General features: G+C 42.3%; 1 protein-coding gene across 6 annotated transcripts in view; it reads left to right on the top strand.

Moving 5' to 3' along the window:
- The window catches only part of AUTS2 (activator of transcription and developmental regulator AUTS2), a 1,066,702-nt gene that overhangs the window by 1,022,495 nt on the left and 25,173 nt on the right, over nt 1-19,034 (top strand). For 5 of the 6 annotated variants that reach the window (XM_036225386.1, XM_036225384.1, XM_036225387.1 and 2 more), the window contains 2 exons: nt 16,284-16,755; nt 18,118-18,371. In XM_036225386.1, the coding sequence (XP_036081279.1) occupies nt 16,284-16,755; nt 18,118-18,371 (726 nt within the window). The remainder of the gene's footprint in view (nt 1-16,283; nt 16,756-18,117; nt 18,372-19,034) is intronic. The other variant, XM_036225385.1, reaches the window with a different exon arrangement.

Genomic DNA, 19,034 nt, shown 5'->3' with positions numbered 1-19,034 from the left:
CGGTTCTACACATGTTAAATGGATAAGAAGTACATCAGTGCTACAGTAAATATGGCATTTGCCTTGAAAAAGGCCTGAAGTTGGCTTATGGAAGTGGACGTTAGAAGGATCACAGCTTATGAGTTCTCGCGAAGTGGTGGAGGGAGGGTTATCTGAAACCAAATGGAAAGTTAAGACACTGGAAGTGGATGGATGAGAGACTCACAATGTATGTGGTGAACTGAGATAGCTGATAGGCGTTTGAAGCTTAGATGTTTAGCGTGTTCCTTTGGGATTGATCCAGCTGGGGCTGTTTTCTGCATTCACCTGGTATTTCTTGCAGACAAAATTGCACGTAAACAAACATAACATTCACATTGGAACAAACTCGCATTTCCAAAACAAGCATTTATAGCAGCCCGTGTTTTTTTATTCTGTTGTTCACTCGATCAGTAAAACATCTTTTGTGTCCCTAACATATTCCAGGCACTGGGATTGTAAAGATGCACAAATTATAATGCCTGCTCACTCCCAGGAAGCTCATAGTCTTAAAGACTTGTTTTTACTAAAAGGAATGAAAACAAGTGTTAAAGAGAAAGGCTTGGCTCATCTAGCCATTTTCCAAAGTCCCCTCCAGCCAGAAGAATATTTTATAAATCTGGTCTCCTGTTACATCCAGCACATTTCTCCAATCTGAAAGCTAGAGTTTGAGTGGCTCTTACTTTTCAGTTGGTTTCTATTTAAGAGACAGTTTCTTTAGGAACAACATAGAGGAAAGACTTGTATTTTACTCATCTAGTGTCTAGTTTAAATATAAAATTTCACCTTCCGTCATTGCCGTGTGATTTGTTGATGACCTTAATTGAAAATAGATTAATGTGTGGAAGACAACCAAGTGACTCAGAGTCACTAATTAGTGGCAAAGCCAGAACTTGAATTTTGTTACTTTTTGAACTATAATATAGTGCCTCTCAAAATCATGTCATAAGGGAGATCTGAGTTCTGTTCATTTGGGAAAAATTTAAACTGACCAATCCACCAATCCAGTTACTGTTCATAATAAGCTTCTCATTATTTTATTTAAGAATCTTTATAAAATCTGGTACTGCACGTACTCAACAAGGTGCATTTATTTCCTTTAGGCTGTGTACTCTGTAATTACATGTCTTTGTTAAGGCAGACAGAAAATTGTGTTTCTTTGTACGTAAGAAGATTCAAGCATTTGCCGTGAATTGATCTGGGGTTTTGAGGGAAAAACATCCCTGGTTGTATTTGTGGAATTTGCGGTGCATTCCAGAGGATTAATATTTCATTGCCTCTAGTCAGGACAAGCTTTCTTTTCAAGTTGAGTTTTATTTTGTTTACATCTCGTCCCTGGTCTCCCCCAACCCCCAATCCTGACTGATTTTAAAATTGTATCTGAAGTGACCTTTGTGCCCGCTCTGTAGATTTGACTGGGGTCTCCACAACCCACTGGCTTTGGACACTGTACTTAGAAGCACAGTCATTTCTAGTGGACAGGAATTTGAAACAAAGAATTTGGTTAGCATTTCAAGAGAACAGGAAGGGATGTTTAAAAATGTGGGGCGAATGATAATTTCCCCTTCCTCCCTTTATTTGTAAGAGAAGAAATAAACTATATTTTGAACCCCTAGTGTTTGCAAAAGAAAAAAGAAAGAAAGAAAGAAAAGCATTTTCAAATGGTTCTCATTTTTTGGAAGTTCCTGGGAGATAGGTTTTAATTTTCCTCAGATGATATTTGAATTTGAGGTCCAGTGCTTTGCAAACACCAAATTTCAACTGGAATCATTCGTCATAAATGTGGTTTGAGGGAGGAAATAATTTATAGATCCGCGTAAATCAGGATCTAAAGACACATAACCAATGGCAGTAATTACAAATAGATCCTCTGGAGCAAATGACTTTCCCCTATTTGTCTGTGGTGAGGGGGACATGCTTCTCTGTGCAATGGCCCTCTGAAGCCACCAAGGTTATGGGCAAGCACATTCCTAGTTTTGGGACATTAGCTTAATACACTGCTTCATATTACTCTATACACTGCCTACTTCTGTCTTTACGGCTTTTACTCAGTGCTTTCAGAATGCTCTTCAGTTCTGCTTTAGGATGAAAAGCCATCCTTGGCACTTGAACAAGGAGGACATTTAAGAAACAGCCAGGCACATTTAAAGTCAAGTAGCCAGTGTGGCTTCTGTGAACACAGGGACTAGCAAGCTGTCTCTGACGTTCCATGTGGCTGCTAGGTGCGTGCTGCTGTTGGGACTGACAAGTGTGTCTGAGTATAGCAGACGGGCTAAAGACAGATGACACGTTGGAAACAGCAACAAGAACTTTAAGACCCTGTCATTTAGGCTCTGATGACTTCTTTGTGTCTTTGTTCAGTTGAAGTGCCTAAGTTACATGTGCACATCATCACTTGGCAGTAGTCTGCAGTCTTCAGAGCGGCGATTGTCTCCTGCAGAATCAAGATCTCAGATTGAAACGCACTTATGGTCAGGTGGAAGAGCTAGGGACAAAAAGGATTTCTTTCAGGATTACCTTTCTAAGTGTCCTTGAGTTGATACAGCATACCCTACCTTGTTATCTTTCAATCACCCTATTAGTACCATTGCAGTGATGCAGTTCCTCAGGAAAATTGTGATTTGACTATTAAAGTTTCATTTTGTAATCTTTTTTTTTTTTTTTGCCAATTAAAAAAATGGACTCTTACCCCATTTTATGGCGAAGTCCTTATTTTATAAATCTTTATCTTATGATCTTCCAGCTTGATTGACACTGTGTGTGTGTGTTTCCCAATTGTATTTTGCAACCATAGAGATTTTTATTGGGACAAATCCTGTTTGTCCTCCCTCAACTCATGTACTTAGGACATCGTCATTGTTCAGATATTGTTCTTTCTAGCATTCATTGCTCCTTGGAGTTTCATTACTATGTAATTTTTCTATTTTTAGCAATTCTTTTTGGCTAATTTTCTAAAGCTTTTTACTGTGGTTTTTTCATAATGAGTGATTACACAGTTGTCTTAGTATCACCTTTCCTTTTCTTTCTCCCTTTTTTTTTTTTTTTTTTTTTTTTTTTTTAGTATCACGTTTCTGGATTTAAACCCAGTGTTCTGTTGAAAATTTGAAACTATAGAAGGTGAAAAATAAAACTCCTCTTACACATCTCCAGAAGTTTCTAGGTTTACAACTGTTTCCATTTTATTGCTTATTGTTCCGTACACATGAAAGTGTATTTGTGCTTGTAAAGTCTGTACACCACTTTAGATCCAGCGTGCAGACCATAGGCACATACTCAAAGAAACTTTACCTACCTTTGACAGTTAATATATCTCTCTTTTAACATTGTGTGCTTTTGATTGTCCTGTGCTTTTTGTTGTTGTTATGCCAAAAATACCCAAAACTATGCAAATCTTTTGTGATTCAAAGTAGAACATTAGTTTTATTATATGTTGAATATGGATCCTTGAACTTCATAATGGCTTCCAATTATTTTACATTTGCTTGTGCTATATACTATTATTGTATTGCAGTATAATGTTCAATTATGGAAATGACTCCAAAGAGACTTGATATTTCTGGCTTAATGTGTAATTGTTTATTGAGTATTTTTCTCATTATAGTGATTTTTTTCCTTTTGAATTGCAGAATACAAAGAAACTTGCTTAGAATTTGTAACTTGATTATTACATGTTTAGAGAAATCATATACTTATCAAGTGCTCACTATACGGGAGGCATTGTGTTTGGAATTGAAATAAATGTGAAGATTTTAAGAGATACCTCCTCTCAAAAAACTAGTTGCATGTATTAAAATACCAGTAACAGCGTAGGGTAAGTGCCTGGTAAGTCCTATAGACATTAAGTATCTAGGATAGAAGTCGATCAGAGGGTTCGGGTGGCTGCCAGGGGCTGTGTTGACTGGAGAAGGATTAGCAAGGTGGCTTGACTAAAACAGGACTTTGAAAGGTGGGCCTCAGAAGCACTTGTATGTTTGCAGAGGGGAGAGAGCAGGAGCATGGCGTTTTCGGATGGTGGTGTGGAGCAAAGTGAGAGTGCAGCAGGGGCCATGGTGAGGACTTGGGAGCTAATTCTACACATGGTGAGAAGCCATTGGAGAGTTTTAAACAGGGGACTGACCGCAGGATTCGATTTATATTTTAAAAGTTACTCAGGCTGCTAGAGAACAGATTCCATAACTATTGTTTTATTTCGGTTAAATGGCATCATATAAGCAGTAATTCACACCTGAGCCTCTGATTAACAAGGAATGAAAATAAATTGATGCTGTGATGCTGAGCTTAGATGGAGTGGGAGTGGGTGGTGGGCTTGATTTTAGTCATACTGAGCCTGGGAATGATGGCAGGACAGCCAGGTCGGCATGGTCCTCAGGCGATCGAAGAAGCGAATAAATGCCATGTTACCCTGTGCCATGCAGATTTGAAAACATCGCTGAAGATAAGGTTCAGGTATTTGCAGGAGGTTTTAAATATTGTGTCTGTACATGCCCCAAGCCTCAATTTGGTTGTCTGATGGCATTTCCCTTCCAGGAGTATAGTGGTAAATGGGAGGTGGCACTTCTATTTTGATGACTTACTCCAATTCCATCTCTATCCAAGGACAGCTACAATTCCCCACTGTTTGTTTCTGTGGGATGATTTTTATCATTTGAGATTTGAAAGGCAACTCAAGCAGGTAGGTAGTTTCAGAGTCCAGGGTGCTGACCATTATACCTGGAACCCACTGGGTAGCTTGTTTCCGATAGGCTGATGTCACCATCCTCACTGCCTTCCTGCGTCTCATAGACATGGAGCTTCAAATTTCATATTGGGGCATGTTTTCCTTTTTAATGGCAAATTGAGGACAATGAAATGAGATAATGACAAGTGATGAAATAATGGCAAATGAAATACTGGCCAAGAGATTTTATTGTCCTACCAAGTATTTATTGCATGGATGGTTTATAGAATATCAATGTAAGACTTGGTGGGTTTGTCTTTTAAAAAAAATAATAAAGTATTTCAAATACAGGAAGCACACAACACTCCCCCTCACTCCATTTTTAAAAATATCTTTCAACTTTTCAAGAATCATGGCTTTTGAGAAGCAGATTTACTTCTGTTCCTAAAGAAAGTTATATCTGTAGTCATTTAGGATAAGAAGTCCTGATTTAAAATTATTTAAGATGTGGGATTTATCAAAATTTGCTCAAATCAAGAACATGGTGTTCATTAATCTGTAGGTGAGATGCTTTAGAAGGTTGAGAAGTAAAGGAAAATGAAGATGCTCTCCCAGGGAGTGTGCTATCAGTATCTTCTTCAGGAACTCATGAAATTTCAGAAGTCATCTAGTCCAGTCTCCTTCCCATTCTATGACTAACTCCTCAAAATTCTTGTCATGGTCATCAGTGTCCTTTTGGACACTTCCAGTGAAGGGCAAAATGGAACATTAGCTTGTTCATTCAAAAGGCAGCCCAGGTCATTTCAGGTGGAAAGTTTCTTCTACAATTATGTATCCTTTGGTCCTGTTTCTGCCTGTGATGCCATTCACAGGTGGTCCTCGAAGGTGGCTCATGGCTGTTCTTTGGGGCAAGACTCTACAACTCTCTGCTCTACATGGTGAGTGATCCAGTGAATGTACATAGAGCCAGGACGGTAAGATCACCATGAACAAGAACTCACTGTTGCTGGCTTTCATGACCTTCTTCAGTATTGGAGGCAGCAGCTCCTGATCTTTGAACGACACCACCACCTCCCACCACCTCACCCCTGCAGCAATTTATACGCTGGTGGAGAACCTACCTGGAGGAGGGATGAAGGAAGTTATTTCCAAGAGCGGGTCCTGGGTGATGGAGACACAGAAGGATGGGCAACCTCATGGATGGCATCCCTCAACAGCGGGGCTTGCTGAGGCTCTTTCACACCCCCAGCAGTGCTGTAGGACAGTTCTTTGCAAACTTGAACATGCGCATGATAAGGACTGTGAATTTATGTCCCTAACAAGATCCCAGGTGATGGTAGTGTTGCTGTTCTGTGCACCATACTAGGACTAGCACGGTTGTAGAATACATTGATATATGTAGTATGAGGTGGTGGACGGTTGGGACGAGAAAGGTCAAAACTTACTTAGAGAAACTGTCAAAGTCCTCTTTTCCCTTCTTCTTCATCTTTCACTAAAAGATCAAATGATATCAGGGAAAAAGCAACTTTTGGAGATTCATTCTAGAGGCATCTGTGGTACTCACACATGTTAGAGTGCAGGGGCTTGGCAGCGCCCAGGTCCCATGGGCCATTGCAGGTGGTGTGGATAGATTTGGGGAGGAGGTTTGTCATCTGTCCTTGGGAGTACAGACAAGCATGTCTGAGTGCTGAGAGAGCATTCATTGCCAGAGGATGGTGGATAGTCCCCAGGGCGAAGCCCCCATCTCACAATGACTTGCTGAGAATAGGGCAGGAGTGGCTTTGGAATTTCCCCACCGTACATTGGGGAAATTCTGCTTTAGGGTACACTTGATGATACTCTGGAGGAACAGCCTCCTCCTCTACTACACACCAGGAGACATGACAGCTGTGTGAACTTCGTAGAAAATTGACTGAGGTCACCGATAGTGCCTGTGGGAATTAACCACCCCGCCTCCTGTGCAGCTGTCTTGGCAGAGGATGAGCCCAGGGCCAAAGCAGTCCACAAACCTTGGTGTTTACGATTTCTTCCTCCCTTCCCTCCAGAACAGAAAGACTTGGTGGCCATTGCGAGGAATCCCTCTTTGAGACCTTTTTGATACCTGGACCTGAAAGGGAGAGGGGAAAGGAGATAGAGGGATGTTGTATGATGCAGGTGACTCTCATTTTAGAGGGATAACATGTACATGCTCTTGCAGGCTCTGAAACAGTGAGAAAGTAAGGCAGTGTGTGCCCAGAAGTGTCAGCCCAGAAGCCCAGCTGGTACCCCAGAGCCCTGCATGCAGAGGGTTAAGAAGAAACTCGAGGGTGGGGAGTGTTTGTATGGAGGGCTGGAGCCGAGTTGAGAGCCTAGCCATAGACTTGAAAGGTGGAAATCCTTACATGTCATCATCACACACCCCACTCAGCCTTTACTAAATGGGTCTCAGTGATTGTCTAATCTGTGCCTGAAATCAGATGAAATAGAATCATAGTGTACAAAGTAGGGTGACTGATAGTATTTCAGTGGGTTTTGGGTGCTGTTGGCTTTTACCTTCGTCCTTGAGAGAATAATCTTTGGTAAAGGTCAAAGTGTTGAAAATAGGGATTAACCAAGAGCCAGTCATTTGCCGACCTTAATGGGCATACTAAGCTTTTAGAATGCGAATGTTATTAGCTGGGTGCCTTATTCCATAGCCCCATAGTATCAAAAACATATTGATACAAAAGCCATGTACAGATCCAAGAAAAATTGCTTATTACATTAAGAGACAAAATGACAGGGAAACACCACACCAAAGAATTTTTGCTTCAGAAGCCCACCAGGGTCAGATGAGCCTCACAGCTATTGTCCCTTCTGGCTGTGGACACAAAACCCTCAGGTGATGGCATTAGCAGTTAGCAGTGGGCAGCAGTATAGTGAGGAGGTGTCAGATCTGTAAATAGACCAGCAGCGACTGTGAGCGTGACAGCTTTGAGCCCGCATTTATACTTAGTGATGCAGATACTGGAGGGAGGGCTGCCTGCGGAAAGATGACATTCAGTTGTCCCTCGCGTCCTTCCTCGATTGTTCTTAATGTGAAATACAGGATGATTAGGTACGTGGAAGACTTATATATTTTTTAACCAGACATCTAAAGTTGTTATTCATATCACTCACCTCTTGGAAAATTTCGAAAACAAGCAAAGGGTCTCTCTTTGCTTTCTTCAGTGTAAGGAATGAGAGACGTGACTTTTATTAGAGCAATAGCCTTGTCCTTAGATTCGCTCATCACTCAGAGTAGGTGTGGCATGTTGCCTGAATACATACATATTTGGTTAAAAATCCTTTTAGAACCTTTCTCTGTTAGGACCTTCTGTACTGGTGTGCAGACACAGAAGTATCTTGTGAAGTGTTGAGTGTGCACTGGCTTTGAGGGTGGTTGTGCTTATGTGTTTGCACAGCGTCATGTGGGCGCTCGGCCAACAGCCAGATGGGGTGGATTAGGACAGGCCGGGAAGCTAAGACCCATGGAGGGCTGAGGAGCAGAGGCGGAAAAGCACTGGGAATAGACACCAAGCAGGAGGTGAGCTTGTCCAAAGAGGCCAGCTGATGAATATTAAGGCTGGCAGGAGGATGAGAGCAAAAATAATGGGGATATGTCCGTGAAGCCAAAACATGAAAGCATGGGCTTTCTCTGAAACTGGTATTTGGAGTTTGGGCACTGTTCTCAGAAGTGACTAGAAATTTCACCCTTCACCCCTAGTTTCTCATGTCAGGTGGCTACACATCCCAAAACATGATTCGGTTGGTTTGGGCCTGAGCCTGGTCCTCGGAACCAGCACAATAGGAACGTGTTACAGATTAAAAAAAAGCACCTTACGGACAATAACTCAGAATCAATAAACTATAGTGGATATCCTCATTAGCTGTCACTATCTAAGCTTACATCTGAACCTCAGAGATAACGAACGCTGAAGTTTAAGGTCACAGGTTTCCTGACTGCCAGTTTCATGTCTTTTTCCTCCGTGTGTGTGCTACCTCATCAGCCGCCAACTCCCAGAAGGCAGGGGCTGTTTCTTGTTCAACTTTGTATCCTAGTACAGTGCCAGCCATATGCAGTGACACTAATTAGACTTTTCCTTGTTGAAGTGAAAAGCGCAAGGATAATATATGACCTTGACAATCTTGGGTTTGTTGGGGGTTTTTTAAAGGTTTTTTTGTGCCCCTCTTCACCCCCAATAGATCACAGCCTATTTATCTCGTTCTAATTTTGGTCCTTCATTGCTCTTACTTGCTAGAGGCTGCAAAAGAAATTAAATGTTTGCAAGCTTAGGTTGACCTTTAAGGGTGCTGTTTTGTAGGTGGAAGCCATTCTGATGTGCTCTAGTGTACAGTCGAGGTAGATTCTCCCCTTGAAGGCCCATGGGCATATGCTTAAGGATTGGTGCTTTTTGGTGTAAGGTTTACAAGGAATAAACTTGAAACAAGTTTAAATACACTCAACTACAATCTGTTGATTTTTCTTTAACCCCTGTCAGATTAACCTCTATCCTGCGTTAATCTGATAAACTAGGTGATATCCAAACCAGCTTCTCTGATAACGGCAGCCTCTGCTCTGCTGGTCTCCACACAGCCTTGCCAGTGGGTTGCTGCTGCTTTGGCAGATGCAACGGCTATTTTTTCCTATTTAGGCTTTTGCTTTTACTAAGAACCCCGGAGCCCTCAGAGGTTTGCGATACAGACTTCAGCCCAGAACTTAGCCTCCCAGATGGTAATTAATGTTTACACAAAATGACAAGCACAAAATGGAATCTCTTTGAGCCCTGCCAAGCACCCATCCTTCCCCTGATCTCCCACTCGTGCAGTGTTTGAAAATTAATTTGCCTTGAACAAACAGTGGGTTTTCCTCAATTTATTTATACAGTTTCAGTGACCGAGAAGAAGAGCTGCAAGACTGAATGTCATCCTTCCATTTGTTCGAGCAATTGAATCTGCTAATGGAACAAACTGGTCTCTGTTTAATGATTTGAAGAAAAGAAAGGGGGAAAATAAAGAGAATTGTATGTTAGAGAAGGTAGACTTTACAAACCACCACTGGAATGTAGTTTTAAAGGTAGACTCAAAAACCTGGGGAGACGTAAAAGTATTGCTAAATTAATTAAGTAGAGCAATTTTTGTTTCTATATGTATATCCAAAATATGCAGCCTTTGCTAAAAATAAGATTTTGTTTGAGGTACCAGAAGAGACAAAAAACATTAAAGAATGGATATTGTTAGTATCTTGAAATAATTGCATAACGATTCACAGAAATTTAATGTATTCATAGGTTTCTGAGCTTTTTCATTTTTAAACATTTCAACATTTTTTAATATTCCCACATTTCTTATTTAAGTCTGAGGTCTTATTCCTTTGGCTGAAGGAATCTTCCTTCCTTTTGTATAGTATCTGTGGCTCTCATTGGCCCAGATAAGTAGAAAAGTTAACTAAAAGACTAATTTAAAAATAGGACATGTCCTTGTCTAGATGATATGGATCAGACATTCAGAAAGATGTGGGTGGATGGGTGGGTGGATGGATGGATGGAGGGATGGACGGATAGACAGATGGATGGATGGACAGATGGACGGACGGACACATTACCTAATGGCCTGTGCCCCATGTGGTTTCCTGGATATCTTTAAGGCTCATTCAGACTTGCTGCCTTAATGACTTTGTAGTGAGTAAGCCCTACTGGGTCTTTTTAATCAAGAATAAAGACATGTAAAGACCAGAAGCACAGACAGGTGCTTTGGGAGAGTTTTTTCTCCCCCGCCCACCACCAAAAACATCCACCATTTCCTTTTGGTCCAAGTAATCCAGTTAGAACCAGTTAGAAATATTGCGGGTAGAAGGCTAACACACACCATATCCTATCCTCCTTTCTGAGTGGCAAATATTTCTCTGTCCTTTGGTGAAGAGCTTTCTTTAAAACAAAAGAAAACACCTATCCAGTAGATAGGGCAGTTTAAAAGGACTTGAAAAGTCACTTTTTCAGTTGGCTGCTTCTGATGGTGGAGGTATATTGTCCATGAAGGGATTCATTTTAAAATATAATCCCTTTTTTCTTTCACAGTACTAATATGTATTCACTGTAGAAAATTTGGAAAGTTAAAAAAACACAAATTTAAACATTAAAGTCAGTGGTTATTTCTGGACCATGGGATTACAATTAACATTTTGGTGTATGTCTGACACAATCTTATTCTTTATTTTCTGGAATGAAATATATAGTAGACATCTATCTACACATATAACTTAAAAATGTATGTGAAGCACTTATGAAATATAAAGGAGGAACAAATAGAAAGTAGTTTATAATAACATACTTTAAGTATGTAAATGCATGTTTACATGAGACTACAATGAAGTGATCAGATGCTTGAATCTGTACATAGAATGGAATGCTGACTCACAGGTACGTGGCTTGTGGTAATTCACATACCAGGATCAGCCTTACCACTGATGTCACAATTTTCACCAATGATGAATAACTCCTGGTTGTTTGTTAACAGGATATAACATGACATACATTATGTACAATTATTGCATTCCTGGAAAATTCAGTGTGTATTAAAACCATGCCCCCAAAATGTTGTGTTAATATGCTGAAACAGATTTAGGTTTTGGGTATTTCAGCTGCACCAATGTCCAGTGGGACTTGAAAAGTGAGCCGAGACGTTGTGTGAGGTTGACCTTCACGCTGCAGCACGTCTCTCCAAAGCCCTCCACTCACTGGGACCACCAAACACACTCCCACAGATTTTGAAAACTCCCCCTCGGGGCGCTATGCTTGAAGTAGAACCACCGGTTATGTGGCTTTGACTTCTTTCTCTTTTCCTTTGCATGGTGGAACACCCCCAAATCTATGAATTCTCTAAGAATTTCTGAGAGTTTATAGGCCTTGGGAATTATAGGCTAATTCACAAGTATTACATGATTTTTGTTATTGTAAATGTGATCCTTTTTTTACTCTTGCTGGTATGTAGAAAAGATGTTTGTGGTTTTTTCTTTATGTAGGTACCTTACTGAACTCTTATTAGTTCTGATATTTTTTCCCATTGGTTGTCTGTGTGTTCTAGCTGTATTTATATTTTTTGTAAATAATACTTTTGCTGTTTGTTTGCTGTTGGTTTTCAACTTAACTGACAGGAATAACTTGTTTCTTACAGGTTTCGTCCATGTTGTCTGTAACACTATCTGTACCTGGTACTTTTTTGAAGGTTGAAGTGTTGATTATTGAGTAGGTTTTCAATTTATTTTTATGACCAGGTTTGTTTTGAAGTCAGTCTTAGTCATCCATATTTTTTTTTCATAAAATCCATTTTTAAAAAATTATTATTTGAAACTTGCACATTATATATTCTTCATGTGTGTTATACTTTCTATGCCTCTAGTCATACCACTATTTGAATTCCCAGTTTTATTTGCTTTTCTTTTTCTTTCTTTTTTTTCTTTTTCTTTCTTTTTTTTCTTTTCTTTCTTGTTCAGACTGTTTTGAAATGTAAGACCAATTTTCTTATAAAAATTCTAATAGGTAACATGATCACATGATTCAAAAATTTAAATACACACACGTACACACACAGTAAAATATCTCTCTCTCCTCCAGTTTCCTGTCTGTCTGATTCTCACTGCTCTCCAAGTCCCCAAATAGGTAACTACTGCTGTTGGTTTTGGGGGTATTCTTCCAGAACTTTATGCATAAAGTAAAAAATAATATATTGTTTTTCTTTCATTGAACATAAAAACTAGCATATGCTATACATTATCATACAGAGTTCCTCATTCATTTTTATAGCTACAGTATTTCCATGGTATGGACGTACCAAATTTATATGTAACCAGTCACCTAATGATTACGTTTGAACTGTTTCCAAACTTGCGGTTCATACTACGATGTTTCATTGTTTATAAACCAAATCCAAACACACCAGGCAGAGGGAATTCCAGTGGTTTTTTAGCTAAATGTTGCCAAATTGCCCTCCACAGAAGTTGTAGAGTTTACATTCTACTAGTAAAATATTAGAGGGCCCATTTTCCCCAGAGAAAATTTGTATCAAAATCAAACAAATTTTTCCTAATCTAGTCTTATTTTTTTTTAATTTATTGTGTTTAAGTCAAGTTGAGGTATGATTTGCATACAATAAATTCACCTTTTCTACTGTATAATATGCAGTATAATTTTAAATTGCGTACCTTTTTATTATAAGCATGATGTGTTATGTTTATAACCACAAGAAGAGATTTTTAAACCTGAAAATGTAATGAATAAAACTTCTAAATAAGACTAGTCAATTTGCACATTATTTCTTTCAACCTCAGCAAATTTCATCCTTTTGGCAAATTCAGAGCACACAGAGCAATACAAAATGATTTTTTAAAATGTGTTCTTGCCAATTTTGGAGAAGCACGGTAAGACAAATTGACTGTCAAAATGGAAAAGCTTAACTGGGAAGATACATTTATTGAATAATTGAAAGGAAGAGGAAATGCATTACCGATTAGCTGCAAACGCGTGACGCCTAATCTGTGCCTCCAGAGACTGTTGTAAATGAGGAGTCATAAAACTGTTTCAGTCCCAAAGTTCCTACCAGCCTTCAAACCTATCTCTGTCTTGCTTACAGGTTGCAGCACCAAGACGTTGATGGATTGACGATAGCTTTTAGGTTTAGCTGAAGGGCAGTGTTCCAGCAACTCTTTTTAGCCCTCCTAACCCTTTACACTGTCTGCTTGTACATAAATACTTTGACTGAATCCTGGAGTTACCATTACCTGCTTCGTTTTAGAGTTTTTGCTTCTTAGAGGGCAGCATAGTGTAAATCAGAGAAAAGGCACTTAGCGGTGGCAGAGTTAACACTCTAGGACTCAAGGTGTCTGATTTATTAAATAAATAGCCCAGTGTACTCTAGTAAGCAGCGCTGTCAACTTCTCTGGGCTTCTTCCCCATCTAGTCAGAGAGGGTTGGATAAGAGCCTTGCTACTCACAGAATAGTTCAAGCATCAGCACCACATGGCAAGGTCTCAGAAAGGCAGACCCTAGCACCCCACCCCTGGGCTGCTGATTCCAAATCTGCATTTTAATCAGATGTTCAGGTGATTCATAGTAAAGTTCTAGAAGGGATGGTCTCCCAGATTCTGGTCTTATACCAAACTTTCTGGCCTCATAGGTTCCCTGTCATTCATCATATATACTGTTCCATACAAATTTGCAGGGTTTGCTGGGGAGGTTGGGGGTCTTCCCTGTGTACTGTATTTATTGTCCGTGGTTTGGATGACTCTGCAGACTCACCCATACCTCTCACTCTAACAGTGTTTAGGTTGGTAGTGAGACGATGGGGTGACAGATGTGAAAGCCAACTCCGTTTATGTGACTGTGTTGTCCATATTCTGGAGGCTCATTAAATAATGAACAAGGAGAAAGATATAGTCAAGCGAGATACCCGAAGCACTTGTCTATTGTTTTCTAATGGGCTTCCTCACCAGCGTAAGTAAATGCTGTCCTCTGGGTGGTGTCCCTTGGAAAAAGAAACTTTATTTTCTGTCAAACTTTCTTTGTCCAGACATTGATTTTTAGAGGGAGGTTATGAATTTGAAGTTAAACTTAATGAGATAGAAAATGTTGATGTGTTTATTTTTTGCCATCCTAGGTCAGAGAGAACAAAGCAGTACAAAAGGACAGTAATGTGTTCCTGCAATTGTAGCAGGCGTAATAATCCCAAATTAGCTCTCAGAGTGGGGAGGTCCCTCTCATCGAGGGGAATGAAAAATCTATTTTGTGCTGTTAAGACTTCTGCCCCTGACATAACTAGCCAGCCTGCAATGTATACAGCCTGTGATTTTCATTGAGCTCATGTAATTACTTGCTGTGGAAAGTCTTGTGAAAATGATAGAAAAAAAAAAAAAAGCAGAAAAGCAGAGCTAGTACCCCTGGATATGGTAGTCTGCTCATAAAGGGTCTTCCTTTGTGATTTGGGAGCTCTTCTGGCTGATGGGGTCTGTCCACATCAAGGATTTTGATGCTCTCTTTCAACCCTTAAGTTGGGAATTCATTAAAAAAAAATTCAGCTTATAGTAAGCAAAAATCTTCCTAGAAAGATTCTCAAGACAGTACCGGATAGAAATATGTATGAGTAGGATGTCAGAAGTCCAGAGTTACTTTTTACCAGAGCCTTATTGGATGTTTTGCCCTTTCACACCTGAAACCTGTGAGGAGAGGGTTTCTTTGCATTGTGTTGGTGTAAGTATCCCGGGCTCGTTGATGGGACTTAAAGATAGCCAAGTGCATATTAGCCAAAAATGTGCTTGGTTTATAAACCCACAGTTTGTTTCTGCTTCGATGCATGTCACGGGTTTGATCTGTTTTTACCAAAAGAACACTGAAAATAAGGGATGTGCTTTGATGCAGATTTCAGGAAAATTTAAAAATGACAAGCGCATATACGCTAATACATCAGCAGGAATTCGTAGGATCAGTGAGAACGCCAAGGATTCTTTACACTTGATGCAGTGAGCTAGAGAGAGAGAGTTCATGCCCAGCAGTTCATTTAGGAAGGAATGCCTGAAGCACACCCTCATTTCAGAGGAGATTGGATTTTTTTTGCACAAAAATGTGAGACTTTCCTCTAGATGTATACAAAAGTACTTACACATAAATAGGGCCATTTCTTTATATTTAATGCCATATTTGTCTTTCATTACTCTGTTAGAGAAATTTATGGAATTTGACTTGCGGGGTAATCAGATAACCAGTACACTAGATGTGGCGTAGGTCTTCTGACCCTTGGAGGTACACATATCTTTTGAATTCATTCAGGAGCATCTATTTTCCAACTTTCTTTTATGATTATAGAATTGTACTTAAATATTACATCTAGTCTCAGTCTCAACATCCAGCATTGCACCCCTGTGCTCACTTGGGTGAGGACTCCCTGCGTGATCCAGGGGGGATCCTTTAAAAGCTCTAGCATGCGTAGTTGACAGTAAATTTGATTGAGATTCATGTTTGCACCCTTGATCTCAGATGTCACGAGGGTCAGTTGGTGAACATTAGGAGGCCTGATGTTTGACCAAAGTCTAGCATTTGCTGAACAAAAAATTATTTCAGTAAATGTGAAGTGTGTCTCTTCTGTCAAAATGGAAAGCAGAGGGAACCAAGGCCAAGAAGAAACATCTGTGTATGCTTCAATAATATTTGTTTCATTTGCTGCTGAAAACACTTCTCTTTTGTAAATTCAAGAACTGTATTTGTTTTAAAAGGGAAAAAATCAACTTGTCAGCTATTGTTTCTTAATTTTGCTCCATTAAAGGCTTTGGCAAGATTAAGGAAAACATTCATTTTCAGACTCTCAGTGGCCAAGATTGCTTAATGGAATGCAGCCTCCTCTGGCTGGTTCCCCTTTCTCTCACGAGGGGTGTGGCTGCTCGAGGGGCAAAGGATGTTCCAACCCCCCATCTTCCACCCGTGGTGAAGACAGGGTAGGCAGCTCAGAATTGGCACTAGGCCGAATCACGGGCACTGTATGACCTGCTCTTGCAATTTGCTTTCCCCTCCTGTTTCACACTAACATGTCATTGCCTCTGGTTTTGTCTTTGCTCTCCCCCATGCAGATCCAGAGTTAGGTGTTGGCACACTACCTGAACATGACAGCCAGGATGCAGGGCCAATCGTCCCCAAGATATCGGGTCTAGAGAGAAGCCAGGAGAAGAGCCAGGACTGTGGCAAAGAGCAGATCTTTGAGCCTGTGGTGCTTAAAGACCCCTGCCCTCAGCTCCCGCAGCCGCTGCCCCAGCCCCAGGCGGAGCCCCAGCCTCAAGCGCCTTCGCCGGACCCTGACTTGGTGCAGCGCACAGAGGCCCCTCCTCAGCCCACACGCCCAAGCACACAGCCACCACAGGCCCCGGCAGAGGCCCAGCTGCAGCCCGCTCCACAGCCTCAGGTGCAGAGGCCACCCCGGCCACAGTCCCCCACCCAGCTGCTCCATCAGAATCTCCCACCTGTGCAGGCCCACCCCTCATCTCAGAGCCTCTCCCAGCCATTGTCAGCCTACAACAGCAGTAGCTTAAGCCTGAACAGTTTAAGGTGAGACAACTTGCCCATTTTTTTTGCCATCTTCTTTGGGAGGGGCAGGTAGTAGTGGGTAAGGAGTTCCCAGGGAGATTGGAGTTTCCTTGTTGAAAATGTTGTGTTCTCTCTGAGGCAGAGACAGAAGGGAGCCATCAGGTAAGACTCGGGTCTCTTGGGAAAGGACAGGCTGGGTTGGGTGGTGAGGACATTGTTAAGAACTAAAGTATCTACAGAGACTTCTGAGTGAAGGCAGGAAGGAGAATGCTCAAGAAACAGAGCCGAGGGCTCTGTGCCCAGGAGCCCACCTCTGGTGAGAGGCGGGGAACCGAATCCTGAGGCACTTCACAGACCACCGAGTGTTAGGAGGCCCTTTGCCTCAGGAGAGGACTTTTAGAAGAAGCTACATCTCTCTGCAACTCCAGAGGCAGGAAGGTTAGGACCAAGGAGTATTCCGGTTTGAGGTTTTTTCATTGTGATTTACTTCCTCTAAGTTGGGTCGGAGAGGTAGAGAAGAAACGAGCTGGGTGTAGAGAAAGAGGAGTTCACGCACAGAGAGCCAGGCCCTCTCCTGTCTTGTTTTGCCAAATTACCAAGGAAAGATTTTTAAGTAGCACAAAGGAATGCTGCAGAGAAAAGGGAGACGGGGACCTGGGTGCCACGAGTTGCCCGCGTCTGGTTGTCCCAGGGGTCGTCATTCTAGCATCTCACACCTCGTGGGGCTTGTCATCTTTGCTATTGTTCTCCTGTGACAACCTGGTGACCTTGGTGGTTCAGGGACTTGTCATTTCCTCTCTGTGACAGGTGAGGAAACAGCCTGTTTTGGGGGGTGGGGTGGTGATGGCCTTCCCCAGGGAGCCAGGCCCGTCTTCAGTCTGGAAGCCATTTCCATGGCCGTCGGCAACCAGAGGTGACAGGGAACTCAGTGCCCAGGTTCACCTCTGGTCCCCTGGTTCCCTGCACTTCATTCCCGAGGTAGTGGGTGAGACGGCATGAATGCAGGCCCTCGTCCTTACTCCCTTTCGTTAATTGTGTTGTTTTATAGGAAATGTGGCTAGTGGAGGATGGGAAGCGTGGGACTCTAGGGACAGAGGTGAGAACCTGGCCGCAGAGGGGAGAGCAGACGTGAGGTTTGGCAGAATCAGCTGTGGGGCTCTGACGTGCGGTGGCTCTGGAGCCGCCGCCTCTAGTCACTGTGTCTGCAGTAGTGACTTCAGGAGACGCACAGGGGCTCTGTAAGGAGGAAGAGCAAGAGAAAAGGTGTTGCCATGGCCTTGGGCAGGGAGATGGGAGTTTTTTATAAGAAAATGAATTGCTTACCTCTTTTTAAATTTGATGCTTTTTGTTTCCCTCTCGTTCGCTTGTTTTGTCCTCCAACAGCAGCAGCAGAAGCAGCACTCCAGCGAAGACTCAGCCGGCGCCGCCCCACATCTCCCACCACCCCGCGGCCTCCCCGTTCCCCCTCTCCCTGCCCAGCCACAGCCCCCTGCACAGCTTCACGCCCACCCTCCAGCCCCCTGCACACTCCCACCACCCCAATATGTTTGCCCCTCCCACGGCTCTGCCTCCTCCACCACCGCTGACATCAGGGAGCCTGCAGGTCCCCGGACACCCGGCCGGGAGCACTTACTCAGGTAGGGGGAAGGCGCCGGCCTCGCTCCCCCTCGCTCCCACGCCCCTCTGCCCCTGGCCTCACCTGCTGCTGTTCCCGATGGCCAGGTTTTATCTTTTCACGATTTTCTGCTTTACTGGATGTATTCTTGTAACCCGCCCTTGCTGGGCCAAGGTTCGGCCAAGATGTCCACCAGCACCCGTACGTGCCAGCTTAGCCACAAGCCAGGTGAAGGGGACACTGCCAAAGAGGACGCGTTTGTGTGAAGCCATGAGGCTTTGGCGACTGAGCTCACCACTGATAAAGTGGAGAAACACACTCTCTGTGCCCTGTCACCCAGGCTCCGATTAGAGGGGCAGAAGCTTTCCCAGGCCCGTGTCTGTTTCATTCCAGGCTCTTCTACTGCACCCTGGTTTAAGGGATGTCTTTTAGCCGAACGGGGCCTTCTGTTTTCTCCTTGGGGAGGGGCAGACGGACTTGTTATGGCAATACATCCCAGAATTTTAAGGATAAACCAAGGGTTAGATATTTCGTCCTTTTCTCCTCACCTGTTTTAATCAGTCTAGGTGTCCCAAGTTGGAGTTCATTGTTCGACCGCTAATACAGAGAGCTGTAAAGCAGAGATTTACCCTTGAAGAGGGCGTGAGAGCTCCGCCATGTTAATGGCTGATATGTGTTGATTAGT

This window comes from Rousettus aegyptiacus, unplaced genomic scaffold (genome assembly GCF_014176215.1).
Source record: "Rousettus aegyptiacus isolate mRouAeg1 unplaced genomic scaffold, mRouAeg1.p scaffold_m13_p_8, whole genome shotgun sequence".
In the NCBI taxonomy this organism is placed as follows: domain Eukaryota; kingdom Metazoa; phylum Chordata; class Mammalia; order Chiroptera; family Pteropodidae; genus Rousettus; species Rousettus aegyptiacus.
Note: the sequence above shows the minus strand (reverse complement) of the source record. Positions and strands in the feature narration are given on the sequence as shown.